The sequence below is a fragment of the Oncorhynchus mykiss genome, chromosome 27 (assembly GCF_013265735.2).
Source record: "Oncorhynchus mykiss isolate Arlee chromosome 27, USDA_OmykA_1.1, whole genome shotgun sequence".
NCBI lineage: Eukaryota > Metazoa > Chordata > Actinopteri > Salmoniformes > Salmonidae > Oncorhynchus > Oncorhynchus mykiss.
The window spans coordinates 20,717,049-20,744,770 of NC_048591.1; the positions used below are offsets into that span (position 1 = coordinate 20,717,049).

The 27,722-nt window shown below is 44.3% G+C and overlaps 2 protein-coding genes across 3 annotated transcripts; both read left to right on the forward strand.

Annotated features, from left to right (window-relative positions):
• c2cd3 (C2 domain containing 3 centriole elongation regulator) lies at positions 1-23,515 on the forward strand. Its single transcript, XM_021587955.2, has 35 exons — positions 1-265; positions 773-1,042; positions 1,155-1,312; positions 1,463-1,665; positions 1,757-1,923; positions 3,593-3,725; positions 3,972-4,124; positions 4,279-4,417; positions 4,655-4,770; positions 4,892-5,095; positions 5,256-5,365; positions 5,568-5,686; positions 5,841-5,972; positions 7,653-7,896; positions 9,612-9,853; positions 10,226-10,377; positions 10,523-10,766; positions 10,922-11,105; positions 11,342-11,525; positions 11,814-11,986; positions 12,098-12,230; positions 12,506-12,680; positions 12,783-12,876; positions 13,199-13,279; positions 13,379-14,011; positions 14,218-14,556; positions 14,737-14,872; positions 15,506-15,570; positions 15,689-15,891; positions 16,093-16,226; positions 16,508-16,654; positions 16,829-17,019; positions 19,356-20,259; positions 20,419-20,527; positions 22,519-23,515. Exons 1-35 carry the CDS (start codon positions 214-216, stop codon positions 22,651-22,653), a joined length of 6,858 nt encoding a protein of 2,285 aa, XP_021443630.2. The 5' UTR covers positions 1-213; the 3' UTR covers positions 22,654-23,515.
• A 379-nt stretch (positions 23,516-23,894) lies between these two features.
• On the forward strand, positions 23,895-27,212 carry LOC110507746 (mitochondrial uncoupling protein 2). Of its 2 annotated transcripts, none has more exons than XM_021587956.2 (8): positions 23,895-24,012; positions 24,238-24,353; positions 24,497-24,710; positions 24,995-25,202; positions 25,360-25,563; positions 25,796-25,897; positions 25,984-26,164; positions 26,305-27,212. In XM_021587956.2, exons 3-8 carry the CDS (start codon positions 24,585-24,587, stop codon positions 26,417-26,419), a joined length of 936 nt encoding a protein of 311 aa, XP_021443631.1. In that variant the 5' UTR covers positions 23,895-24,012; positions 24,238-24,353; positions 24,497-24,584; the 3' UTR covers positions 26,420-27,212. The 2 variants fall into 2 exon arrangements, with proteins under 2 accessions (XP_021443631.1, XP_036821463.1); XM_036965568.1 differs by having other exon boundaries at positions 24,545-24,710.
• Positions 27,213-27,722: the final 510 nt, after the last annotated feature.

The following is a 27,722-nucleotide window of genomic DNA, read 5'->3' on the forward strand; positions in this document are numbered from 1 at the left end:
TCTGGTGGTGATTGGTGCTGGTGATGAGAGGTTGGAGTTGCATTGACACAACTTCCCACAGTGCACCACGGGATAACAGCGGCGGTTTTTGGATTAGAGGCGGGACTGAGGAAAGTTAACGAACGTTGTTGCTCAGGGACAGTTTGCACTGACAACTTGTTTACATAATGTAATTTAGGTTTAATATTGTCATATCACATTTATTGGTAAGGAATGAAGACAAAAAAATTGAAGTCTACCAAATGTGGAAGCATCAGGAGGAAAGGTAGCTAGCTACGAACAACGCCAATCTCATTAGCTAGCTAACGTGATGCTGCTGGCTGTGTGTGGTGACTGGTGAAAAATGTAGATTCTCATTTGAAGCTGCTTGCTGCTAACTAGTTAGTTGCATGCTAATGACATGGATATAGTGAAAACTTGCAACCTCAATTGATGGACCTAGTAGCTAAGACAATTTCTGTCGCTTGTTTGTTGTTGTTGCTAGCTAGCTTGTTGTTGCTAGCTAGCGCTGGTCCAGCGAACAACAACAGAACGTTACCTGCACTGACTTTGTTTATTAACGTTAACTGGCCCCATATACTTTTGTAACGCGCCAGAGTAATAAATGTTTCACGGGTGCTAAATTTCTCTTCGCGGTAGGAGCAGGGTGTAATTTCTCCAAAATACGAAATAAACTACTAGTACTTTTTTATAACTAACGTTAGTAGTAGAAATGTATTTTACGCTGTAAGTAACATCATGTAAGTTACATTGACAACAAAAAAAATTGCAGTCCCCAGTGATGTGTCCCCAACCACAAGCCTCCCTCCACTGGTTGAGGGTCAGCTGCGATGCTTTCTACGAGTGACAGTAAGCAGAGTTTTATGGACAGTCCCCAAGCCTTCCCCGACAACTTTTATCAGATTGCGCTGGTGGGGAGAGTCTTCCAATGGGACCCACTTCAGACCACGGGATGGGTCACAAACGACACAGAAGACTGTGAAGTCCACCGCTCGCTTTCCCATCCGATGTGGACCGAAGCAGTTCACATCCTACTTAACAGGTAACTATTGCATGCATGGTATGCCACATTGTGTGATCCAAGCTGTCTTCAGAATATTCAAATGACCTCCTGATGTTGTTGTTTTTCCCTATATATGTTGTCTGTATTTCAGATATGGGCTCTCTGGTGCTGGAGGTGCTGACAAAGCCAGAACACCTGCCAATTGCTCGTGCTCAGGTTGCTGGGATTTCTTGTCTCTCTCTGTCACACTCCATCAGTGGGTTCTTCACCCTGGTGTCTCCAACGTCTGAGAAGCTTGGAGAATTACAGGTAGGGAGGCTGCAACCCAATTGAAAATGTGTTATTTAATTCTGATAGATGCTTTGTGGTTTATCTTGCTTTCCCAGGCTCTCTGTTAGAAGACATCAGTGAATTGGATGAGTCTACATATAGATTGTTCTTGATTAACATTTTTTCCAGGTGTCGCTTGCTCTGGAGGCCCTGACTGAAACGTACGACAGCAGCTGCTCAGTTCCCACCACAGACATGAGTATCGAAACGGCTGTGTCTGCATTCAGGTCCACAGTGAAGCCAGCATCTCAACCAAACATTCTAGTGGTGCCCTCCTTGTCCAGACCACTCTCTGTCAACAGTGGGAAAGAGTCAGGGAGCAATACGCCAAGGTAGACAATCTACTAATGTCATATCTACTGTCTGTTCAAGCAGCTTCTCTCTCATTTCAGTGATGCTTTCATGCTTTTGTAATATTTTCAGAGGGAAAGACCATTTGTACTTCCAAAATGCCCAGATGGAAAAAAAGACTGACTTGGCACTTGAGAACCAAAAGCCAACATCAAGTAGATCTCAACATGGACAGGGAGCGGCAAATCCCACAGTGCAGGAATCAACTCACGGACAGACCACCAACGACATACTTTCAGGTTGTAGCCTACTACAGCATCATCATGTACATACTGTAAAGGGATCATATACAGGGCATTTGGAAAGTATTCAGACCCCTTGACTTTTTCCCATATTTGTTACATTATAGCCTTATTTACATAAGTATTTAGACCCTTTACACATTACTTTGTTGAAGCACCTTTGGTAGTGATTACAGCCTCAAGTCTTCTTGGGTGTGATGCTACAAGCCTGGCACACCTGTATTTGGGTAGTTTCTCCCATTCTTCTCTGCAGATCCTCTCAAACTCTTTCAGATTAGATGTGGAGTGTCGCTGCACAGCGATTTTCAGCTCTCTCCAGAGATGTTAGATTGAGTTCAACACCGGGCTCTGGCTGGACCACTCAAGGACATTGAGACTTGTCCCGAAGCCACTCCTGTGTTGTCTTGGCTGTGTGCTTAGGGTCGTTGTTCTGTTGGAAGGTGAACCTTCGCCCTAGTCTGAAGTCCTGAGTGCTCTGGAGCAGTTTTTCATCAAGGATCTCACTGTACTTTGCTCCGTTAATCTTTCCCTCGATCCTGACTAGTCTCCCAGTCCCTGCCGCTGAAAAACATCCCCTCAGCATGATGCTTCCACCACGCTTCACCATAGGGATGGTGCCAGGTTTCCTTCAGAAGTGATGCTTGGGATTCAGTCCGAAGAGTTCAATCTTGGTTTCATCAGAACAGAGAATCTTGTTTCTCATGGTCTGAGAGTCCTTTAGGTGCCTTTTGGCAAATTCCAAGCAGGCTGTCATGTACCTTTTACTTCCATCTGACCTGATTGGTGGAATGCTGCCGAGATGGCTGTCCTTCTGGATGATTCTCCCATCGCCACAGAAGAACTCTGGTGCTCTGTCAGAGAGACCATCGGGTTCTTGGTCACCTCCCTGACCAAGGCCCTTCTCTCCCGATTGCTCAGTTTGGCCGGGCGGACAGCTCTAAGAAGATTCTTGGTGATTCCAAACTTCTTCCATTTTAGAATGATGGGAGGGCGCTGTGTTCTTGGACATTCAATGCTGCATACATTTTTTGGTACCCTTCAACATCTGCATTGCTTGCTGTTTGGGGTTTTGGGCTGGGTTTCTGTATAGCACTTTGTGACATCGGCTGATGTAAAAATGGCTTTATACATGTATTTGATTGCTCTGTGCCTCGACACAATCCTGTCTCTGAGCTCTACGGACAATTCTTTCAACCTCATGGCTTGATTTTTGCTCTGACATGCACTGTCAACTGTGGGACCTTATATAGACTGGTGTGTGCCTTTCCAAATCATGTCCAATCAATTGAATTTTCCACAGGTGGACTCCAATCAAGTTGTAGAAACATCTCAAGGATGATCAATGGAAACGGGTGGCACCTGAGCTGAATTTTCGAGTCTCATAGCACAGGGTCTGAATACATATGTAAATAAGTTATTTCTGTTTTTTGTTTTTAATACATTTGCAAAAATGTCTAAACCTGTTGTTGCTTTGTCATTATGGGATGTTGTGTGTAGGTAGATCAGGATTTTTAAAAAATGTAATCAATTTTATTATAAGGCTGTTACGTAACCAAATGTGGAAAAGGGGAAGGGGTCTGAATACTTTCTGAATGCACTGAATGCGTACAATAGAGAAACTGTCTATCTTCTGCTAACATCCCTACTGTATCCTTTCCTGTTTTAGTTATTTTAGAGCGTGGAAGCAAGCTTAGAAATGCCATGGTGGTATCAGCTTTAAAGTCTGACATGGACTCTGAACTGGCTCTGAAAGACACTCCTCTACCTCTTCCAAAGGACAACATAGGAGCACCACCAATGTTAGTATTAAACTGAGTTCAGGGGGCGTATGTATCAAGCATTTTAGAGTACGTAGGAGTGCTGATTTAAGATCCGTTTTGCCCTTTAAACCATAAGAAATAAGACTACATGGTTAGGGGGAATCTGATCCTACATCAGTGCACCTACTCTGAGATGCTTGATACATATGGCTCCAGTCCTTTTAAAAATCTCTCTCATTGACTTATGCGTGGCTTAGGGAACTTGTCTTGTTTTTGTTTCTCTAGACCGTCCATTCCTCCCCATGGGAGGCTACTGCAGAACATTCTGCATGCTGACTCCAGTGTCCTGCAGTCTCCCCACAGTCCCCCAGACTACCTCAGCCCAGACTGTACTGCTGCTGACCCTGAGAACAGGGCAGTGGATCTGCTGCTGGGCAGGTAGCCTTGACCCCCATCTTAGCATATTAAGATCAAACAAAACTGTGTCTTTACCTAGTAATTGGTACCAAGTTGATTAAACGTATCTGTATAAGTAACTTTGCAGTATAGTTCTATAAGTAACTGTGTGTCGTGTTCTCTCTCCTTTTGTTAGTTTGAACGGATCTGCTCTCCCTATCTGGGATGGAGAGGGCTCTCCTCCTGATTCTTTCCTCAGTGTGTATGGAGACAGTGAACTCAATGACCCACAGTATGACCAGAGCTTGCTAGAGAACCTCTTCTACAAAGCTCCTGTGAGTGTCAGCCACCAGTCAGCAACACCTGTCCTCTGTTTACCAAGGAAACAATGGGTTTCTGCACTCTTTTCTAGTCCTTAATAAAAAATGTTGTCAGTTATAGGTACACAAGTTTGAAAAAGCAGGATAATGGAAAGATGGATACCTGCACTCTGTTTACCAATATTACCGTATATGTTTACATTGGCAATACTGTAGCCTTTAGGGTCACTATTTTACCTCTGTGTCCTTCAGATGTCTAACAGCAGTCCAAGTGATGACGACAAGGATGGTCCTTCTCCAAAGAAGAATCTCAAGAAGAGGGGTGATGATAAAGAGCTGAGGCACTCTGGTCCAAAGAAAAGTGGAGGGTCAGTTATACTCATTTCTGCTGTTGTCTCTACTAGTGTCTCCGTCTTTACTTTGTAAAGATATATTGAACATTTCAAAATGAATTTAAGTCATTGTACAGTAATGAACCTTCTGTGTCAGCCTGGACTCAGAAAATGTGCAGACTCCAGGGACTGGGGATATGCTTCCTGGGCTGTGTATGGACCAGCTCACTGTCCTAGGTGAGGTTCGGTTGGCCAGAGTAGTGATTCACTCCCTGACTGTGCCTGCCGACAGCACCACCACCATACCTAAGAAGATGTCTGGCAAAGGGAAACCTCCTCGACCCCTCTCCTCTAAGAAATGGTATGCACCATAATGAAACATGCCAATGGGCACATTCGTTTTGCATCGCTCGGTTCCCTTTAGGATGCAAAACTAACTCGCCCAATATTTCAAATGTTTGTCTCCCCTTTTGTTTGATTACCATTATGCTCCTGCTTCATGTCTGTCTCTCTTTTCATAGCTCCTATTTTGTGGAGTACCTGTTCCCCGTAGCTTCCAGCAGGCATGATCCTAGTCAGGCCCTGGCAGCAGAGGTGACACGAGTTTTCTCTAGTAAAGTTACAGGAGGTGGTAAGACTTTAACATTGTCAAAGATTGTGTCCTTTATGGCACCCTGTTTCCTATATAGTGCACTACTTTTCGTACCATTTGTGTTGTAGACACATTTCTTTAGCATTGTCAGAGAGTTTGATATTTCAATTTGTATTGTGAATTATTAGGAATGATATCTTTAACAACACCTTCATGTTGTCTGTCTCACTCTGCATTGTAGGGGTGAACTTTCAGCAGCGCAATGTGTTTCCAGTCCGCTTCAGTGGGTCAACTATTGAGCAGTGGTGGGGAACAGAACTCACATTTAACATCTACTTCAGAAACAGCTCCCAGAAGAAAGTATGTGGACACTTGTATGACAACAAAAATCTACTTTTATGTTTTATTGTACAGTAACCAAGCCTCTGTGCTACTTTACCCAAGTTATGTATTTATAGATAGTATATAGTTGGTATATTGCACCTTAATGGATGTGTTCTGTGTTGTTCTGCAGCCTGTAGCCATTGGCAAGGCTGTGTTCCCCCTCCGCTGTCTACTGCAGAGGGAGCAGCTGAGTCAGACTATCATTCTGCCTGTCCAGAGTCTGCAGGGGACTGGTGATAGCCAGGACATCGGCCCCCTCAAGGTGAGCCTGTCTGCCACTGTCCACCATTTTGTCTACATCCCAAATGGCACCCTATTCCCTTTATAGTGCTGTACTTTTGTCCAGAGCCCAAAGGGAATAGGGTTACATAGAAAAGATGGTACTATTTGGGACACAGCCTTTGTTACGTTTATCATATTTAGGTGGTTGTTGACATATTGAGTGTATTGTTGGATTATTACTCATTATTGGCAGACTCAACAGCCTTGGTTTCTCAAATGACTGCCTAGCCTGGTCCACCAACTGCTTCTCAGATAGAGTTCAGTGTGTCAAATCGGAGGGCTTGTTGTCCGGACCTCTGGCAGTCTCTATGGGGGTGCCACAGGATTCAATTCTTGGGCTGACTCTTTTTCTCTGAATACATCAAAGATGTCGCTATTCCTGTTGGTGATTCTCTGATCCACCTTTACGCAGACGATACCATTCTGTATACTTCTGGCCCTTCTTTGGACACTGTGTTAACTAACCTCCAGACGAGCTTCAATGTCATACAACTCTCCTTCCGTGGCCTCCAACTGCTCTTAAATGCAAGTAAAACTAAATGCATGCTCTTCAACCGATCGCTACCAGCACCTGCCCGCCCGTCCAGCATCACTACTCTGGACGGTTCTGACTTAGAATATGTGTACATCGACAAATACCTAGGTGTCTGGTTAGACTGTAAACTCTCCTTCCAGACTCACATGAAGCATCTCCAATCCAAAATTAAATCTAGAATTTGTTTCCTATTTCGCAATAAAGCATCATTCACTCATTCTGCCAAACACACCCTAGTAAAACTGACTATACTACCGATCCTTGACTTCGGCGATGTCATTTACATAATAGCCTCCAACACTCTACTCAGAAAATGGGATGCAGTCTATCACAGTGCGATCCATTTTGTCACCAAAGCCACATATACTACCCACCACTGCGACCTGCATGCTCTCGTTGGCTGGCCCTCGCTTCATATTTGTTGCCAAACCCACTGGCTCCAGGTCGTCTAAGTCTTTGCTAGGTAAAGCCCCGCCTTATCTCAGCTCACTGGTCAACATAGCAGCACCCACCCATAGCACGCGCTCCAGCAGGTATATTTCACTGGTCACCCCCAATGCCAATTCCTCCTTTTGCCGCCTTTCCTTCCAGTTCTCTGCTGCCAATGACTGGAACGAATTGCAAAAATTACTGAAGCTGGAGACTTATATCTCCCTTTCTAACTTTAAGCATGAGCTGTCAGAGCAGCTCACAGATCACGGCACCTGTACATAGCCCATCCAACTACCTCATCCCCATACTGTTTTTTTGTTGTTGTTTATTTTGCTCCTTTGCACCCCAGTGTCTCTACCTGCACATTAATCTTCTGCACATCTATCACTCCAGTGTTTAATTGCTCAATTGTAATTATTTCTCCACTATGGCCTATTTATTGCCTTACCTCCCTTATCTTACCTCATTTGCACACACTTTAGACTAGACTTTTTTCCTATTGTGTTATTGACTGTTTGTTTGTTTATTCTATGTGTAACTCTGTGTTATTATTTGTGTCGCACTGCTTTGCTTTATCTTGCCCCGGTCGCAGTTGTAAATGAGAACTTGTTCTCAACTGGCCTACCTGGTTAAATAAAGGTTAAATAAAAATAAATACAACAATTATCTCAATCTCCCTCTTTGTTTCTCCAGGTGTCACTTGAACTGGCTGCAGACAACAAAGATTTCTCATCAGCCAATGGTCAAAGGTCAGCTGGAGCTAGTTACAGAGCCCCCTCCCATGCCCTGACCAGTCCCCAGAGAGAAGCTAGCCCCTCAAGGGTGGACATGACAACCATTAGGCCTCACCATCACGACACTAGAGGGGAGGATATCCCTCTATCTACTGTTAATAATAGATATTCCAGGACGGGAAAAATAACTGTGGCCCCTCAAGGTCAGTAAAGGAAGGGAACACGCTCAACTCATCCTTGTGTGTAAACAATAAAAAGACTACTAGGAACAAAAATCAATCACATACAGTTGAAGTCGTAAGTTTACATACACTTAGGTTGGAGTCATTAAGACTCGTTTTTCAACCACTCCAGAAATTTCTTGTTAACAGACTGTAGTTTTGGCAAGTCAGTTAGGACATCTACTTTGTGCATGACACAAGTAATTTTCAAGCAATTGTTTACAGACAGATTATTTCACTTATAAATTACTGTATCACAATTCCAGTGGGTCAGATATTCACTTACACTAAGTTGACTGTGCCTTTAAACAGCTTGGAAAATTCCTGAAAATGATGTCATGGCTTTAGAAGCTTCTGATAGGCTAATTGACACCATTTGAGTCAATTGGAGGTATCGCTGTGGATGTATTTCAAGGCCTACCTTCAAACTCAGTGCCTCTTTGCTTGACATCATGGGAAAACCTAAATAAATCAGCCAAGACCTCAGAAAAAAAATTGTGGCCCTCCAAGTTTGGTTCATCCTTGGAAGCAATTTCCAAACGCCTGAAGGTACCGCATTCACCTGTACAAACAATAGTACGCAAGTATAAACACCATGGGACCACGCAGCCGCCATGCCGCTCAGGAAGTAGACATGTTCTGTCTCCTGGAGATGAATGTACTTTGGTGCGAAAAGTGCAAATCAATCCCAGAACAACAGCAAAGGACCTTGTGAAGATGCTGGAGGAAACAGGTACAAAAGTATCTATATCCACAGTAAAACGAGTCCTATATCGACATAACCTGAAAGGCCGCTCAGCAAGGAAGAAGCCACTGCTCCAAAACCGTCATAAAAAAGCCAGACTACCATTTGCAACTGCACATGGGGACAAAGATTGTACTTTTTGGAAAAATGTCCTTTGCTCTGATGAAACAAAAATGGAACTGTTTGGCCATAATGACCATCGTTGTGTTTGGAGGAAAAGGGGGAGGCTTGGAAGCCGAAGAACACCATCCCAACCGTGAAGCAAAGGGGTGGGAGCATCATGTTGTGGCGGTGCTTTGCTGCAGGAGGGACTGGTGAACATCACAAAATAGATGGCATCATGAGGGAGGAAAACATCTCAAGACATCAGTCAGGAAGTTAAAGCTTAGTTGTAAATTGGTCTTCCAAATGGACAATGACCACAAGCGTACTTCCAAAGTTGTGGCAAATGGCTTAAGGACAACAAAGTCAAGGTATTAGAGTGGCCATCACAAAGCCCTAACCTCAATCCCATAGAAAATTTGTGGCCAGAACTGAAAAAGTGTGTGCGAGCAAGAAGGCCTACAAACCTGATTCAGTTACACCAGCTCTGTCAGGAGAAATGGGCCAAAATTCACCCAACTTATTTTGGGAAGGTTGTGGAAGGCTACCCTAAACATTTGACCCAAGTTAAACAATTTAAAGGCAATGATCCCAAATACTGAGTGTATGTTATCTTCTGCCCCACTGGGAATGTGATGAAAGAAATAAAAGCTGAAATAAATCATTCTCTCTACAATTCTGACATTTCACATTCTTAAAATAAAGTTGTGATCCTAACTGACCTAAGGCGGGGCTTTTTTACTAGGATTACATGTCAGGAATTGTGAAAAACTGAGTTTAAATGTATTTGGCTAAGGTGTATGTAAACTTCTGACTTCAACTGTAAATGTTTTTCTTATGGCCCCCCAAGGTCCCTCACCTCTCACCAGCCTCCAGACATCTCATGACAGACCTCAGGCCCATCAGGTGGTGGAGGAGGACAGTGGGGTTCTGCTGCATGCTTTGCTCATGGTGCCTAATGGAAAGGACTTTAGCTGTGGACCCATGCAGCCTCCTAATGTCTACTTGAACTGTAAGCTCTTTGGCCAGGATGAGACGTCCAGATCAGTGATCAGCTGGGGCCAGGCAAACCCCTCATTCAACTTTGTACAGGTAACTAACTGATGGAACAGATTCATTTTATACCCAGTCAGCGTGATGCTGCTGAAGGCAGAGGAGGCTGGTAGGATGAGCTATTGGAGGACGGGCTTATTGTAGTGGCTGGAGTGGTTTAAATGGAACGGAGTCAAACGTAGTTTCCATATGTTTGGTACCGTTCCATTGATTCCATTCCAGCCATTACAATTAGCCCGTCCTCCTACCAGCCTCCACTGGCTAAGGGTATTCATATCAAAGGCAATGAAAACCCCTCCCAAATGGGCCCTCAGCCTAGTCAAAAGTAGTGAACTATGAAAGGAATAGGGTGTCTTTATGATGTGATTCTGTCTGCCTGGTAAATGTGAGTTTAAATACTCTGTTTCTCAGGTGGCTCCTGTGGCTTTGACCTCGAGGCTGCTAGAGAGGATGAGGAACAATGTGATGGTGATTGAGGTTTGGCAGAGAGCAGGAAGCTTAGGGCAGGATCGGCTCCTAGGGCTGGTCAAACTACCCCTCCACCAGTTCTACATGTCCTTCAGGTGAGGGAAAGGTTTGAAATACATTATCTTGTTATAACTCAACCTTTGTACTATATATAAATGAGTCATATAACACCTGTTATTATGGAAACAGCTACTCAATACAATGTATTTTTGTTTGATTGATTCTTCTTTTGTTTTTCAGAGATCCCAAGATTTCCCACCTTCTGCTTCAGGCTCAGTACCCAGTGTTAGGGGTGGACAGCTACATGCCAGTCATTGATGTGTTTTCAGGCATTATTAAGGGCAACCTCCGGGTGCTTCTAGCCATGGGTCTATCTGTCCAAATAGTATCTCTGCAGCATATGAGGGATGAAGAACTTGGCTCTGTGTCTCATCTCCCAAGACCAGCCCATTTGCTGGATCACCAACCACACAAGGAACAAAATGTAATTAGCTATGAATTGTTTTCTGTCTTTAAAATGTTTTTAATGCAAGTTGTTTCAGGATTTTGCTGCTCAATGTTATTCATACAAGTCCAGGATTTCAGGGTAAATTCAATTCCAGCGGTCCTTGTAACAGTTTTATCTTTGTTATCCTTCAGGTGAAGCCGTCTCCCGAGGAGACTATGAGAGAGCACTTGTTTGTGGTGAGAGTGGAGAGAGTGAAGGGGCTGACACCACTACAGTCTACAGTCTGGGGGGAGGCTGACTGTTATGTCCAGTACACCTTCCCTACTCAGGAGGAACCTCCTGCTCAAAGTCTGGACCCAAATCTGTTAAACTGCAGTAAGCAAATAGCTCATGTTTAAGTTTCTTGTCTTTGGCTGCATCCAACCATATACCCTTTATGGTGCAGTGCATTTGACAAGGGCCCTTTGTCTCAGTGTTGTAACAGTTAGCACTGCACTAATATTTTTCTTGTTCTAGCCTTGAATACACATTTATCACGTTTGACATGAGGGTTTGAGGTCTGTTGTCTGTTTATCCTCTGCTAATGTACTGTCCATTTCTCTCCTCTCTAGGTGTGAATCTGAGGCAGTTCCGTACCACCACTACCCTGTGTGTTCCTGACCCAGTGTTTGGCCACAGTGAGAGTCACTTGCTGCTAGCTCCTGTAGAAGTCCCAGTCCAGAGACTGCTACTCAGCTCTTTCTCCAGCCAGGGCCTGGCCAATGGAGGAGGCATCCCGTTTGAAGTGTGGTGCAGGTCAGTCTGTGAGCCCTGGTCAAAAGTAGTGCACTATATAGGGAATTAAATGCCATTTGGGACAGAACCTGTTACGTCTCTCCTGACCACTTGAGGCCAGTATACCCGACGCAACGTTGTTTTAGCCTGGTCCCTGATCTGTTTGTGCTCTTGTCAACTCCATTGCTGTCATTGTCAAGCCATGTTTGGTGTCAAGTTGACATGATAGCACAAACAGATTGGCACTCAAGCTTCCATAGTTTTTTTAGACTGGTGGTTTAATGGAATTTATTTGACCCACCTTTGCAGGTACTATTACCCAAATGTCCGGGACCAGTTGGTGGCTAAAGGGATGCTGCCCCTGTCCAAGCTGTGCGCCATGGTGACCATGCAGAGACAACAGCCCACTGAAGCCCAGGTCTTCTCCCTTCCGCTGATGCCCAGGACTGACAGCCCTGCTGGACACCAACCTCAGCCCTCAGGTAACACGCACAGGCAATGCTGTACTGTACTTACAAAACCTGAAATCAAGACACTTTCCTTACATACATACAGTATTTGATCAGTTAACTTTGTTGTATGTACTCTCCAAGGATTGCTTGATGTGTTTGTTCATTACAAACAACGTCCGTTGATATCTGATGTAAGGAGTGGGGGGGCTGCCTCTCGGGTGGTGACCATGGTGGTTCAGGTGCACAGGGCAGCAGGACTACAGGCAGCAGCAAGGTACTGCCATCTCGCACTCTCTATTCCAATCATTGGAATGTTCTGCATTTTTTATTTATTTAACCTATTTTAACAGGGATGACATATTGAGACCTAGGTCTCTTTTCCAAGTACGCTTTGATAAATATTCACTGCATTTCAATTGGTTCAATCAAACCAAAGCCCTTTTTATGTCAGTGGCTGTCACAAAGTGCTTTACAGTAACACGGCCTAGTGCTTTACAATAAATGTGCATTTAAACTCAATTTGTTTCTAACAAACATACACTCCCACAGGGCTTTGTCAGAGCAAGATGAAACGTTTCAGTACTATGCTGATGTTGGGGTGAATGTGTACGTTACTGCCCATCTCTCCTTCCTGCCTGAGAGGGAGAGGCGCAGTACCCGTGTGGCCGCCAGGACCTTCTGCCCAGAGTTTGACCACCACACCGAGTTCCCCTGTGAGCTGCAGGTGATGGAACTCACATGATGTAGATGAATGCCTGTGTTGTTGTCACAAGTTTTCCTATGGGACAATAAAACAAGAATTTAATTAATTAATTGGTTCATACAGGTCCAGAGGAGCTCTGGGGAGACCTGCAGCCTGGCTGAGCTCCTGCAGGAGGCCACAGCTGTCTTCACTGTCTGGAATAGAGACAGTCGCATGGGTGAGGAAGCAGCTGCAATGGGATTTAGTCATACAATCAGAATACTGTGCATGAATGGTTTTATTTGTTTATTTGGTATTTATTGGGTGCAATTGTAAACAAAAGCCATATCAGACATTTAATATATCCAATTGACAATCATGGGTTCACTGCAGCTCAAGTACTCGATCCTACAAGTTGTGTTTTAACGTCAATTGTTACAAGGAAATATTATTATACAATTTAATTTCACAGTTTGCTCATCTTCCTAATGTAACAATGATGGAAACTTGATCCAGTGGGATTTATGTATTTATGCATTTTGTGTGTTTTATTACTGCAGTGATGGTCAGCCCGAGATCAAAGAATACTCTGTTGGGTACAGTGAGAATTCAGCTGGCTGATCTCATCCATAAAAGAACAGGTTCAGTATGCTGTATAATACACTCAGTCAGTGCTGTTATAAGGTCAGTGGGTCAGTCTTTACCAACCAACAGACTGCTAACGTGTTGTAAATTCCCAGGGATCAGTGGGTGGTTTGGAGTGTCTCTGCCGAAGGACCTGACCTCATCTCCCAGACATCACATATTCGTGGGCGGCCTGGACATCTCCATCAACTTTGCACACCATGCAGATAGAGAGAGGGTCATCACTGCCGCCCAGGGCCTGGGCTGGGAGGTGGGGAGGGAGGAGGAGGAAGAGGAGCTACCCAATGAGGGAGATATGTGGGCTGAGACTCCAAGGATGGTGTCCCTGACCATGTCCATGCCCAGAGCTTGGCTGCCTGTCCACTGTCTCCTCCTGCCTGGACACAGCGAGCTGCAGCGCTCCACCTACTGCTACTTTAGATATAAACTCTACGACGGAGAGGCCTTCTGCTCCCAGCTCAGACACCCTGGCCTGTCTGTGGAGGAGGGAGGTGGAGGGGAAGAGGGCCTGGCCACGGTGGCCTTCAGAGGAAGCAGGACTGTGGAGCTGAGGAGCAGCCAGCCCCTGCTGTGGTACCTCCGGGAGGAGAAACTTGAGATTCAGGTGTGGGTGGCCTTTGGGAAGGACAGGAGACCTAGGCCTCATGACATGGACCGGCTGGTGGGCTCAGCCTTCGTGGACCTCTCCTCCCTGGCCAAGATGGCAAGGCACAAGCTGAATCTCAGTGGTACGTAATACTAATAATACATTTAGTAAAAAAATAAGACATTTTATTTGCTCCTTTCAAGATACTAAATAGCACAGTACTGATATAACTAACAGTCGATGACGACCTCAAACTAATCGTTGACTATCTAGCCTTTGTAAATGCTATGTTGTAATATAATGTTACATAAGGGTCATCAGTAACACACCAGTGTTTTGTTTGTGTAGGTGTGTACCCCCTGTTCAGGCGCTCCGCCCCAGATCTGAGTGGAGCTGCCCTGAGGGTCCACATCACCCTGACCCCTGGATCCCTCCCAGAGGCGCACACACCTGGAGGAATGGACAGCCAGGACCAGGAGAACTGTGACAGCCAGGGAGAGGAGAAGGAGGGAGGGCAGGGAGTCCCTTCATCCACAGCATCTGTGTCCAGACAGTCTGGAACACCCAGCAGACACCAGACCAAGTCCTCAGTGAGTGTAGAGCCTTCACAGCCCTTCGAGGTCAGCATGGAGGACACGTTCACTGTCACCATCACTGTGGACAGGGCTATGCACCTCAGTCTTAAAGGTACACAGATTGCCTCCCAAATTGCATCCTATTTCCTATTTAGTGCACTACTTTTGACCATTGCTCATAGGGAATAGGGTGCCATTTGTGACACATCCTTCCAGTAGGGTCATCCATTTTGATTGTGTCCTTTAACACTTTGTTGATGAGTCTGATGGTTGTGTTGCGTCTCCTTGGCAGGCTGTCCTCTAGCTGAGCGGAGTGGAGGGCTGCCCAGTTGTTGGGTGTCCTACGTCACGACTGACTCTGAACCAGTCACCACAGCTCTCATAGCAGACAGTCACTGCCCCGTCTGGGACCACCAGCAGGAGTGCAGGTAGACTACCTGTGTACCATCTATAGCTTACTTCAGAGGTTTAGACAACTCAGGGGTTAAAGTTATCCGTCACTGAGACAGATTTACATCATATGGATTCTTTTTATTTAATTTTTCATATTGAAAAGGACTGGAATTGGTCAAACTCAGTTTAATAAATTTATAAAATCATCCTCTTTCCCTTAAAACATGATGGTCATTACTTTTTGGTATGAAAGGGGATACAATACAAATCACTTATCGCAGGCATTTAGCTGATGTCCTTCATTACGATATGTAGACTATACTAGAGATTGGAGATAAAATGAAGGTTTATTTTAAAAACTGGTGCACATTAATGTTAACGTATTGTTCTATTTATCGTTGTCGAATCAATTCAGCCAATTTATCGCAATATGGATTTTTTGGCGGGAGATATCTCTAGTCATGGTATTTATTTTAGTTTTAACCCCTGCAACACATACTGTTTATGTAATATTCAGGTTTAATGGGCCCAAAGATATAAAAGTTATTAAGGATTGTTTGGATGATTATGAACAAATGTGCTGTTGATATTATTGGAACATGCCTAGTTTAGAATGCCCTCTGTCAGACCGTGTCACGCTGAACTAATATACTGTTTGATAATCACAGGCTGTCAAAGCAACTTCTTCTGGATCCACAACAGTCCCTGGTGTTCAAAGTCTGGCACAAAGGAGGTACAGTACAGCAATGTAGTAATACTCTAGCTATCAACCAACAATTGTTGAAGGGGATAAAGTTAGTGTTGTTTTAATGTTTAATGCACTTCATTAGTCCTGTGTCTTGTCTTGTTAGATGTGGAGCGGGTGATTGGGTTTGCCTCAGTGGACCTGTCCCCTCTCCTGTCAGGCTTCCAGTCAGTGTGTGGCTGGTACAACATCACTGACTTCAATGGCCAGTGCCAGGGCCAGCTCAAAGTGTCTGTCTCCCCACTTAAGGGAGTCCAGGAGCTGCGGGGTCAGAGACAGGCTGTGTGTGACGGCAACAAAGACTCCTCAGTGAGTACAGCAGTGGCTTTCACTGTTAGTCTGTATTAAGTTCTTCCTAAAGCATCTTAGCATTTAGTAAGTAGGTAAGTACCTTTGTCTGAGCCAGAATGGCTCATAGCGGTCACAAAAGGATTTGAGTGCATCAGTGTTTTGTACTACTTGTATATCTTTGTGGGTTTAACAGCCGTGGTGCGTGTGTTTATTTGTCAGGCTTTGTTCCAGACCCTGCCCCTCTATTACCACACGACAGCCACATACAGCAGCTTCCCCTCCCACGTCAGCCGCTACACAGAGCAGAGGATCAACTCCACACCCCACCTTTCTGACAGGCTGCTGCCAGAAAGGTACTGTAGAGCTCGTCTCTAGCTCTGTCCCTCACAATTCTTTCTTTAACAGCAAGTAATCCATTTCAATGAGATGCAACATAAAGTGTATGGTATCATACAAACCTACCCTAAATTCACTTTGGACAACCACTTCAACAATTCGTAATGGTGTTACTTTTTTTTCTTTCTGGTCTCCTCTCCCCCTGCTCTCCCCCTTTCTGCTATCCCCCTCTCCCTGTCGCCACCTCCTGCTCTCCTCCTCCCCCTTTCTGCTCTCCCCCTCCTCCCCGATGTCTCAGGTCCAGTGAAAGTGACCGGCATGATGAGCACATGGACAGGGTGCGACTGTACCACCAGAGTCTTCAGGAGGGGGGAGTGGGCCACCCCACCAGTGCTGCTGTGGTGGACGCCCATCCCTCCAGCTCCGTTCTGTTTTCAGCACTCCGGTAAATGATTGGGACATTAGGTCTACATCCCAAATTACACCCTATTCCCTATGTAGTGCACTACTTTTGACCAGGGCCCATAGGGGGGGGCTGGACTGTTTACTGTATACCCACACAGAAAGTGTCACCGAAGTAACTTTTCAATAAGGAATGTGCTTGTTGTGTTTGTTCTAGGAAGAACCTAAGTGAGTTGGATGACATCCAGAGGTACTTCAGCCATAAGCTGTCCACCCCTACCTTCCCCTCTCAAAGTGAGCAGGGCCAGCGCTCCAGACTGGACGAGCACCAGGTCTCAGACACAGACTCCTCCCAGCTCCTTCTCAAGTCCACCCGCCTGGTTGGGGAGGTTAACAACCTCATCAGTGGTGAGATGCTCTTCACCTGATTAGTCCCAAATGGCAGCCTATTCCCATAGGGCTCTGTTCAAAAGTATAGCACTTTTTTTTTTCACCTTTATTTAACCAGGCAGGCAAGTTGAGAACAAGTTCTCATTTACAATTGCGACCTGGCCAAGATAAAGCAAAGCAGTTCGACACATACAACGACACAGAGTTACACATGGAGTAAAACAAACATACAGTAGGAACAAGTCTATATGGTGTGAGCAAATTAGGTGAGATAAGATAAGGGAGGTAAAGGCAAAAAAGAGGCCATGGTGGCAAAGTAAATACAATATAGCAAGTAAAACACTGGAATGGTAGATTTGCAGTGGAAGAATGTGCAAAGTAAAAATAAAAATAATGGGGTGCAAAGGAGCAAAATAAATACAATTAATTCAGCAGGGAAAGGGGTATTTGTTTGGGCTAAATTATAGGTGGGCTATGTACAGGTGCAGTAATCTGTGAGCTGCTCTGACAGCTGGTGAGGAAGATAAGTGTTTCCAGTTTCATAGATTTTTGTAGTTCGTTCCAGTCATTGGCAGCAGAGAACTGGAAGGAGAGGCGACCAAAGAAAGAATTGGTTTTGGGGGTGACCAGAGAGATATACCTGCTGTAGCGCGTGCTACAGGTGGGTGATGCTATGGTGACCAGCGAGCTGAGATAAGGGGGGACTTTACCTAGCAGGGTCTTGTAGATGACATGGAGCCAGTGGGTTTGGCGACGAGTATGAAGCGAGGGCCAGCCAACGAGAGTGTACAGGTCGCAATGGTGGGTAGTATATGGGGCTTTGGTGACAAAACGTATGGCACTGTGATAGACTGCATCCAATTTGTTGTGTAGGGTATTGGAGGCTATTTTGTAAATGACATCGCCGAAGTCGAGGATTGGTAGGATGATCAGTTTTACAAGGGTATGTTTGGCAGCATGAGTGAAGGATGCTTTGTTGTGAAATAGGAAGCCAATTCTAGATTTAACTTTGGATTGGAGATGTTTGATGTGAGTCTGGAAGGAGACTTTACAGTCTAACCAGACACCTAGGTATTTGTAGTTGTCCACGTATTCTAAGTCCGAGCCGTCCAGAGTAGTGATGTTGGGCAGGTGCAGGCAGCGATCGGTTGAAGAGCATGCATTTAATTTTACTTGTATTTAAGAGCAATTGGAGGCCACGGAAGAAGAGTTGTATGGCATTGAAGCTTGCCTGGAGGGTTGTTAACACAGTGGCCAAAGAAGGGCCAGTAGTATACAGAATGGTGTCGTCTGCGTAGAGAGAGACTCACCAGCAGCAAGAGCGACATCATTGATGTATACAGAGAAGAGTCGGTCCAAGAATTGAACCCTGTGGCACCCCCATAGAGACTGCCAGAGGTACTCTATCAGAGAGGTAGTTGGTGAACCAGGCGAGGCAATCATTTGAGAAACCAAGGCTGTCGAGTCTGCCGATGAGGATGTGGTGATTGACAGAGTCGAAAGCCTTGGCCAGATCAATGAATACGGCTGCACAGTAATGTTTCCTAACGATGGCGGTTAAGATATCGTTTAGGACCTTGAGTGTGGCTGAGGTGCACCCATGACCAGCTCTGAAACCAGATTGCATAGCAGAGAGGGTATGGAGATTCGAAATGGTCGTAATCTGTTTGTTTACTTGGCTTTCAAAGACCTTCGAAAGGCAGGGTAGGATAGATATAGGTCTGTAGCAGTTTGGGTCAAGAGTGTCCCCCCCTTTGAAGAGGGGGATGACCGCAGCTGCTTTCCAATCTTTGGGAATCTCAGACGACACGAAAGAGAGGTTAAACAGGCTAGTAATAGGGGTGGCAACAATTTCGGCAGATACTTTTTGAAAGAAAGGGTCCAGATTGTCTAGCCCTGCTGATTTGTAGGGGTCCAAATTTTGAAGCTCTTTCAGAACATCAGCTGACTGGATTTGGGAGAAGGAGAAATGGGGAAGGCTTGGGCGAGTTGTTGTGGGGGGTGCAGTGCTGTTGACCGGGGTAGGGGTAGCCAGGTGGAAAGCATGGCCAGCCGTAAAAAAATGCTTATTGAAATTCTCAATTATAGTGGATTTATCAGTGGTGACAGTGTTTCCTATCTTCATTGTAGTGGGCAGCTGGGAGGGGGTGTTCTTGTTCTCCATGGACTTTACAGTGTCCCAGAACTTTTTTTTCTCTCACTATATAGGGAATAGGATGAGATTTGGGGTGCATACCTATTCAAAGGGTATCCAAAATATGTTACTTCATGTCTACGTCTTGGGGATTGCCTTGTTAATTTATTATACTGTTATTAGTGTCAGGCCACTCAACACATCTCTTTCCTTTCTCCAGATCTACAGGGACATCATCGCATGGAGACAATACCTTCTAGCCCCAAGAACAGCTCAACAACTCCCCCTGTTCCAGATGACCACCACCTGCCCGAAGGCTATGAAACATTCCCCCAGAGTGCTCCATGTTTCCATAAAGCATCAGGCTCCCCCCAGGAGGATTTGTCTCCTGTCCCTTCACCTGTACCATGTATGTATCAGGAACACAGTGATTCTCAGGCTGATGAAGAGGAGGAGGACAAGGCCCCTGCATCTGAAGCTGATGAAGGAGGAGGTCCCAGAGAGGAGGAAGAGGATGGAGATTATGAGGAGACCGTGGTAGAGCCCAGGCCTCTGAATGAGTTTGCATCTCTAACAGACAGAACCAGCCCCTGGACCAGCCTGCTGTCAGACCCAGACCTAGCCTCTCTGGAGAGTCTGGAGACACCAGAGGAGCGCCAAGCCTTGGACTACTCCTACCACCCTAGCCTCACCCAACAGGAGGGGGAGAGGTCTGATCTGCAGACTGACACCCTGCAGGCTTGGAGGTCTAGTGAGGCCATAGGCAGCAGACTAGAGGAGAGGGAGCAACATGTTAACTCTGAATTCTCTCAGGGACCAGACACAGATGAGGAGGAAGACACGGTGAGTGATGGTGAGAGGACACTCCAAACCTCTGACAATGAGGCAGCACTACATCAGGAGTCCATCCCTGCTGCTCTACACGAACAGTCCTTATTGTGTAGTGGAGAGACTGCTAGCAGGGTTCCTGGTGACAGAGATGTTCTGTCAGAGGTTGAGACCTCCGGGTTGTTGTACGACACAGCTGCTTTCTCAGAAGAGGACACAGAACATGTTGTTGTCACATCTGACACATATCAGCCAGAAACGTTCCTACACAAAGAAGACAACAGGAAGTCTAAACAGTATCCTTGCATTGTCAACGTTGGTTTCTTACCTCTTTGTTATTCTAACTGTTTAGCTGAAGCTGAGCTTTTTTTTTTACAGTTTTAACATGGACCCAAGAATAAATACAGTACCTGCATGCTTGGTTTTTGCTTGTTCCTTAACTGCCTTTTGTCCAGCTCTGACCCTGTGGAGATCCCTAATTTCTTCCTCTCATCTCACAACATGGAGGCTTCTATGAGAGCGCTACGCATAGCACCTGTCTTCCCCCTGGCCTCTTCTGACCCAGTAAGTACAGTACCAGCCCTGTCCCCTCTTTCTCTCTCTGCCTCAATCTGCTTTTCTTCTGCTTCTGGGTTGAGCCTGAATATCCTATTATAACAGGTTTTTGTAAGTCTAGACATGAGTAACTGAGACACAGATCAACATTTAGAGTAGTAGCAAATTCCACTAAAATGATTGATTGTTGCATTATAAGCCATGGGTTACAGAATATTGCGTCATTCATTCTATCAGGCGCACGCTGCTGACTAATAAGGAAACTGTCTCTACAGTCTTGAAGTTGCCAAGTCATCATCTTCCAGTGCTAATATTCTGTCATACCAATGCCAAAGGAGGACATAGCTACTAATAGGTCACTGTGCCATTCCTCGTCCAGCTTGGATGTCGGCGAGTAAAGGGGGCCAGTATAGGAGTCACACAGAGTGCACCCGTCTTATTTTTTTGTGTGAATTTTCCCCCCTTTTTCTCCCCAATTTCGATCTTGTCTCATTGCTGAACTCCCCAACAGGCTCGGGAGGCGAAGGTCGAGTCATGCATCCTCCAAAACATGACCCGCCAAACTGCGCTTCTTAACACCGGGCTGCTTAACCCGGAAGACAGCCACGCCAATGTGTCAGAGGAAACACCGTTCAACTGACGACCAAGGTCAGCCTGCAGGCGCCCGGCCTGCCCCAAGAAGTTGAGAGAGCGAGATGAGCCAGCTAAAGCCCCTCCAGCCAAACCCCCCCTAACCCAGATGACGCTGGACCAATTGTGCACTGCCCTATGGGACTCTCGATCAAGGACGGTTGTGATACAGCACGTGATCAAATCCGGGACAGTAGTGACGCCTCTAGCACTGTGATGCTGTGCCTTAGACCTCTGTGCCACTCGGGCGTCCAAGAGTGCACCAGTCTAGACCAGTCTAGCGACTGCGAGAACTGAGCCACTCTAGCGACTGCGAGAACTGAGCCACTCTAGCGACTGCGAGAACTGAGCCACTCTAGCGACTGCGAGAACTGAGCCACTCTAGCGACTGCGAGAACTGAGCCAGTGCAGCAGCTAGTAGTATAAGAGGCCACCGCCTTCTTTAAAATATACTTCTACGGTGGGGGGCTTTTATCATGAGGAACTGTTTTTCCTGCCCTGAGGATTAGTCTTTAGCAGTGGGGTGATCTCTCTCAAATGGTTGCATTGCTATTGAGCTAAGGAGAAAATAACCGTTAAGCTCATCTCTAGAGAGAGGGAGAAACTCAGGGCGCTCCACATGCCATTGACTGAAATATCATAAAACAAGAACCCTGAGTGTCTTTCCGTCTCAGCGTTGTGTTGACCTTTAACTGTGGGGTCACAGTCACTGGGCTGATATGTCTGTCTGTGTGGTAACACACTTGGCAGTCTGGCTATGGGAGATTTAGGCCTACTATTTGTGAGAAATCAACATTTCTTGTCTTTTATCATTAATAGCTCAGAAGTTGTTCTAATGAGAATAATCATTATGGTTTGGCTCATAACTTAACTTAAATAACTAAAGGGCAACTGTGGTGATAGGGAGGTATGCCTGCTTGTCCGGGCCCCTGCGTCAGACTGGCATGTATCCAGTTTCAAGAAGGGGGTGTGGAGGTGCAGTTGTTTATCACGCAGTGGGACTACAGAGTTCGCAGGACATGTCAGAGAACTGGTTCCAGCAAGTCACTCAATGCTAAAGGAAACTAGTTCCAGCTAGTCACTCTGTGCTAATATTAAAACAAACATCTGACCAGCCCTTTTAAGAGTAGAGTTCATCGTGATTGATCACATATTTGTACGTATTTGACCAATGTGGGGCTGGTTCTATTTGATGGAGAAAGGACTGACTCATTAACACACAATGGTAGACATTTAAATCTTTGCGTTTTCACATGTTTTATCTCCCAGTATCTCAATTTAAAGCCTAATGATGCATTTTGTTTGCTTGCAAACTAGGAACAATAGGCCAGTTTCTATGCTAAACAATTGATTGAATCTCTTTTTTGCAGAAAAAGAGCTCTCTTAGACATGGGATTCTCTGTCGGCGCGTTCCTCGTCCCAGGCCTAATATACCACCGTCGTCCACGAAGAAAGAAGAGACCAAGAGAATAGCAAAGATATTTGCATCTCATTTTAAAGACTAACATTAGCACTTTCTCTAAATGCTATTTGATATTGTGTGTCGTGCTGTATATACGGTTGGGTGTATGTTTTCTAAAGGTTTATGAATGACCACACATCTTGATTACATAAGTGGCAGCTCATGGACAGTGCTTTCTAATTATGTAAAGAATATGTACATTTCATTTAAGTAGTTTTTCTATTGTTTTTATAAATTAAATGGTTTTGCCAGTGTAACTGATATTTTATTTATTTATTATTAGGTGTGCACCCATGATCACTGATGTGGGAGACTCCCATAGCCTTTTAAGGATTATTGTCACAGGGGAAAACATTTTTTCTAATAGTCAAAAGGGTATCAAGTTTTGACCCCCTTGTCCAGTAGTCCTTGTTTTTCCAACAAACTGATGAACAGTTTGTTCTTAAAGTGACGTCACCTTTGTTTGGATTTCAGCAGCTGTCACGGTAATGGGCTGGTGTTAGGATATGTATGTAATAGTTGTATGTTGTTCTATTCTCTGCGTCACCAGGCAGTCACACACTATTCAAGAGCCGCTTCTGTTCCTGAAACCAGAGACTGTAGGAACTTCTGACAGTGAAAACATGCACTAGCTCAGGCACACAGCCTCTCAGGGACATGTATGGATTGGCTCAGCGGATGGGGGCATGGGTGTTTTTATATAATTATGGAGTGTTACATAATTATTATAAAGTCTAAATTAGCTCTGTGCTATTTTAACAAGTCTTATTGCCTTGGCTCCCTGCTGCAATGAAATTCATTGGATGTAATACCTTTTCAGTTTAAGACAACTACTGTATCTTGCATATCGGCTGTTCATTGTAAACTGAAAATCACCAATTACATAATAAATGATGTATCAAAGAGTGTTGCATTTTTGCGCAGATATAATTAAATGCATGTTTTTTTAAGGTTCAACAGAACTGAGGCTGACTGACATAATATCACATACTGTCTTGTACTCCCAAAAGGGAGAAATAGTTTATATGAACTTTCATCATGGTTTGAATATACATTTTTGGAGTAATTTTTTTTTTATCAAAAAAAGCTAAATGCAGTTGAAAGTGTGGGATCTTGACTCATTTGGTTTGAATCGATAACAAAATGGGATCATTGTCATCGCATACTAGACAAATCATTGAGCCAGCCATGTGTCAACATATCTCATGTGCGACACGCGCTTACGCATACTTTTCAGGTCAATGTATGTCATGGAACTATGTGTGACAAGGGATGGGCAGGCTATAATAATCCACACCCACCCCAGGGCGTGAGAATCAAATCCTAACTCTCTCAAGCCAGTGCTCCTCAATAGAACCTCCCAATTCAAATTTTGGATTACAGTACTTTTCATTCCAATCAGGTAAGCCTAATGTTATACCAATATTTGTTGTATTGCTAGTTTGTTCAATATCCATTTTGCCCATCTAATGTCTGCTTAACATTTATCTAGAGCTTCCATTTAGAATTTGAGATATGACCTAAATTGTACTACACATTTTAAAAGCTTATTTTAATTTTACACATGCTTACAGGGCATGCCAAAGTATTTTCTTTCATATTAGTTTCATGTTCGTATGTTTCACAGGCGGTGGTATGCTTTTTTGGAGCAATTTTATGGAACAACAAAAGACAAGAGGATCTTACATTCATAAAGATAACTTTCCAATACCTGAAACTTGAACATCACTTGCATCTGTCTAAGTAAGTAAGATTTGGGGTGCTTACAATAATCATTCAATGAATATTGACTAAAAAGCCATCATTGAGTTTATTTTTATTTCTACAGGGACAGTGCACATTTGTGTTCCTTGATTCATTCTGATTACTTACTATTTGCTCTTTAGGAATGGACAAAACCTATTAAACTACGTTATATCTTCTGTATGTGTAAGACCTTCAGTACTCTGGGAAATTATCTGCACCATCTCAGTCATGGCTGGAGTGAAGCCCACAGACTTGGCCCCTACAGCTGCTGTTAAGTTCTTTGGCGCTGGAACTGCAGCCTGTTTTGCTGACTTGATCACCTTCCCTTTGGACACAGCTAAAGTTAGGCTGCAGGTGAGAGGGTGCACATGCTTTACATACAGTAAAGTGATTTTTGCAACCATGATTATGCTTAAAAAGTAAGTAATGGTTTCTGTTCCATTATCTTCACTAGTATACTATTTAGAACGATGCAATGTATTGGACATGTACACTTAAGTGGTATGTTAGTATGGTCATTGCAATGTTGTCATGTTCTACATAACAATTATGTAAAGGTATTCTGTCTTGATTGAATTGTGTCACTAGGATTACTTTAAATACAAAGATGAATAAACACTTGTGTTTGTCTGTCTTAGATCCAGGGCGAGTCCAAGTCCTCTGAAGGGAAGATGGTGGTGAAGTACAGAGGTGTGTTTGGCACCATCAACACCATGGTGAAGACAGAGGGGCCCAGGAGCCTCTACAATGGCCTGGTGGCAGGTCTCCAGAGACAGATGAGCTTTGCCTCGGTCCGCATCGGCCTCTATGACTCCATGAAGCAGTTCTACACCCGGGGAACAGACAGTATGTAACCTAACAGACATTTTCATTTTATTTATCTCTCAATTATATTTTTATCTGATTTAGTGCAAGTAGAATATCATGAATGTGGCTGAAAGAATGTGGCTTGGTGTTTTATGACTGCATCTCTCATCCTCGCTACTCCTCTCTACTCTCATAGATGCAGGCATTGGGAGTCGGCTGATGGCAGGCTGTACGACCGGGGCCATGGCAGTAGCCTTTGCTCAGCCAACAGATGTGGTGAAAGTGCGGTTCCAGGCTCAAGTCAGGGGAGCAGAAGCGGAGGGGGTGAAGAGATATAGCGGCACCATGGATGCCTACAGGACGATCGCCAGGACTGAGGGCATCAGAGGGCTCTGGAAAGGTAGGCCTAGTGCAGTCTGAATTTCAGTCCAATTAGGAACATTTGCTTTATGTGCATAAAAGATCGAATCGCCAAGCTGACAAGGCAGTTAACCCACTGTTCCTAGCCCGTCATTGAAAATAAGAATTTGTTCTTAACTGACTTCCCTAGTTAAATAAAGATAAAAAAAATAAATAAAAAAAAGATGATTCTGTAATTGTAATTACCAGTTTCATTCATAATTTTCCTTCAGGTTGTGGCCCAAACATAACTCGTAACGCCATAGTGAACTGTTCGGAGCTGGTGACTTATGACATCATCAAGGAACTTATCCTGCAGTATAACATCATGACTGGTAAGCAGGCATGTGATTTGTTTTACACCACACAGGGTACATTTGAATCGTTTCAAGTACTTCAAAGTGATTTGTTGTTTTTTCAGATAACCTTCCCTGCCATTTCACAGCAGCCTTCAGTGCTGGTTTCATCACCACTATTGTGGCGTCTCCTGTAGATGTAGTGAAGACCCGGTTCATGAACTCTACAGCTGGAAAATACAACGGTGCTATTAACTGTGCTGTTATGATGATGAGAAATGAGGGACCCAAAGCCTTCTATAAAGGGTGTGTAGTAATCAAAAGCCATTTCTAAATTCCAATTGCTTTCAAATAATCTTTGGCTGAATCAAGATTCCTAGATATGAACAGTGAATTAAGCAAATTGTTCTGCTTGGTTAAATATTCTGATTCTCCTTCCCCTCCAGGTTCATGCCTTCTTTCCTTCGTCTTGCCTCCTGGAACATAGTAATGTTTGTCACATATGAGCAAATCAAGAAACACGTGATGAGAGCACAGCAGTCCTGGGAGTCTCCTATCTAACTTGTCTCATCCTGACTAACTGCTGTGTGGATTTCTCCTACTGACTATGATGTTCAAGCCATGATCGCCTGTATAGGCAGAGTACATTTTCACCTAAAGGAGGAACCACACAAGTATTAGCCTGGTCCCTGATATGTTTGAGTGACAAGGAGTTGGCATGATAGCACAAACAGACTGACAATCAAGCTACGAGCTACAACTTCTGTACAGGAAAGTACGTGCTGGGATGTGTGACCCAACGTGTCTCCATGATGCCTTGTCCCAGACAGCAAGACCATGGGCCACACAGAGACTATTGATGCAACTTTGTGACTCAGTAATGGAATGAATGGCCTGATAGTGGTTTATCTAACCTGCGTTTAGGTTAGGGATACTGTATTATGCTTCCTCGCTGGTCGATAAGGTGCATAATGTGACCTTCAAATGTTATTTAAGTTGTGTTATTTATAATACCTATTTGAAACGTATGAGAACTTTACCACAAAATATCCATGAACCTGGTGGTTTTGTATTCATAACAAATAATCCAACATTCTAGTAAGCAATGCAATGTCATAACCATTCACTTTTAAATAAGGAGGTGGTACTCTGCATTTTGCAACTGTATGTGAAGTTGTTGGATATTATTTTATTACTGCTGATATGCAGTGGCTGCAATTTTGGACCAAGCCTTGAAGAGTCTAAAATAATTATGAATATAGGATGAGCTAAATATATTATTTATTATGTCCTGTTATGTTATTTTAGAAGTAAAATATTTTTTTCATTAGTAAAATAACAGAATTTCAGAATAGCTGTCTGTGGTTGCCTTTTTCTGCTTAGTGTTCAGAGGTGTGTCACATGACACCCCTATTACCTATTCAAATCACTTTTATTTGTAACATACTTAGTCTACACCTATTGTTTACTAACAGTAAAATGCTTACTTACGGGTCCCTTTCCAACGATGCAGAGTAAAAATAGAAATAGTGACACGAGGAATTAGTACACAGTGAATAACAAGTAAAAATGAAATAACATGGCTATATACAGGGTGTACCAGTACAGAGCAGGGGTGCACTTCTTTTGATCAGGGCCCATGGGGAATAGGGTTCCATTTGGAATGCAGACCACAGGTGCCTGTTAGTTTGAAAATGTTCACAGAACTAGGTCAGCCAAAGCTTCCCCATATGTATTCGTACACAATGAAACACCTCTAAGAGTCACCCAATACATACTTTACCAATGCAGAGTGACGCAGATACTCCATTATTCAAATACACATAGCTAGTTGTTCTTGGAAAGAAATAAAAACACCCTCATG

Bases quoted from the DNA above. Each gene is read 5' to 3' on its own strand.
- c2cd3 (XM_021587955.2), top strand. From the start codon at position 214: ATGAAGACAAAAAAATTGAAGTCTACCAAATGTGGAAGCATCAGGAGG. The intron at 1,313-1,462 runs GTAGGGAGGCTG...CATTTTTTCCAG, and splicing joins AGAAGCTTGGAGAATTACAG to GTGTCGCTTGCTCTGGAGGC. The intron at 1,924-3,592 runs GTTGTAGCCTAC...TTCCTGTTTTAG, and splicing joins CACCAACGACATACTTTCAG to TTATTTTAGAGCGTGGAAGC.
- LOC110507746 (XM_021587956.2), top strand. From the start codon at position 24,585: ATGGCTGGAGTGAAGCCCACAGACTTGGCCCCTACAGCTGCTGTTAAG. The intron at 24,711-24,994 runs GTGAGAGGGTGC...TGTCTGTCTTAG, and splicing joins CAGCTAAAGTTAGGCTGCAG to ATCCAGGGCGAGTCCAAGTC. The intron at 25,564-25,795 runs GTAGGCCTAGTG...ATTTTCCTTCAG, and splicing joins CATCAGAGGGCTCTGGAAAG to GTTGTGGCCCAAACATAACT.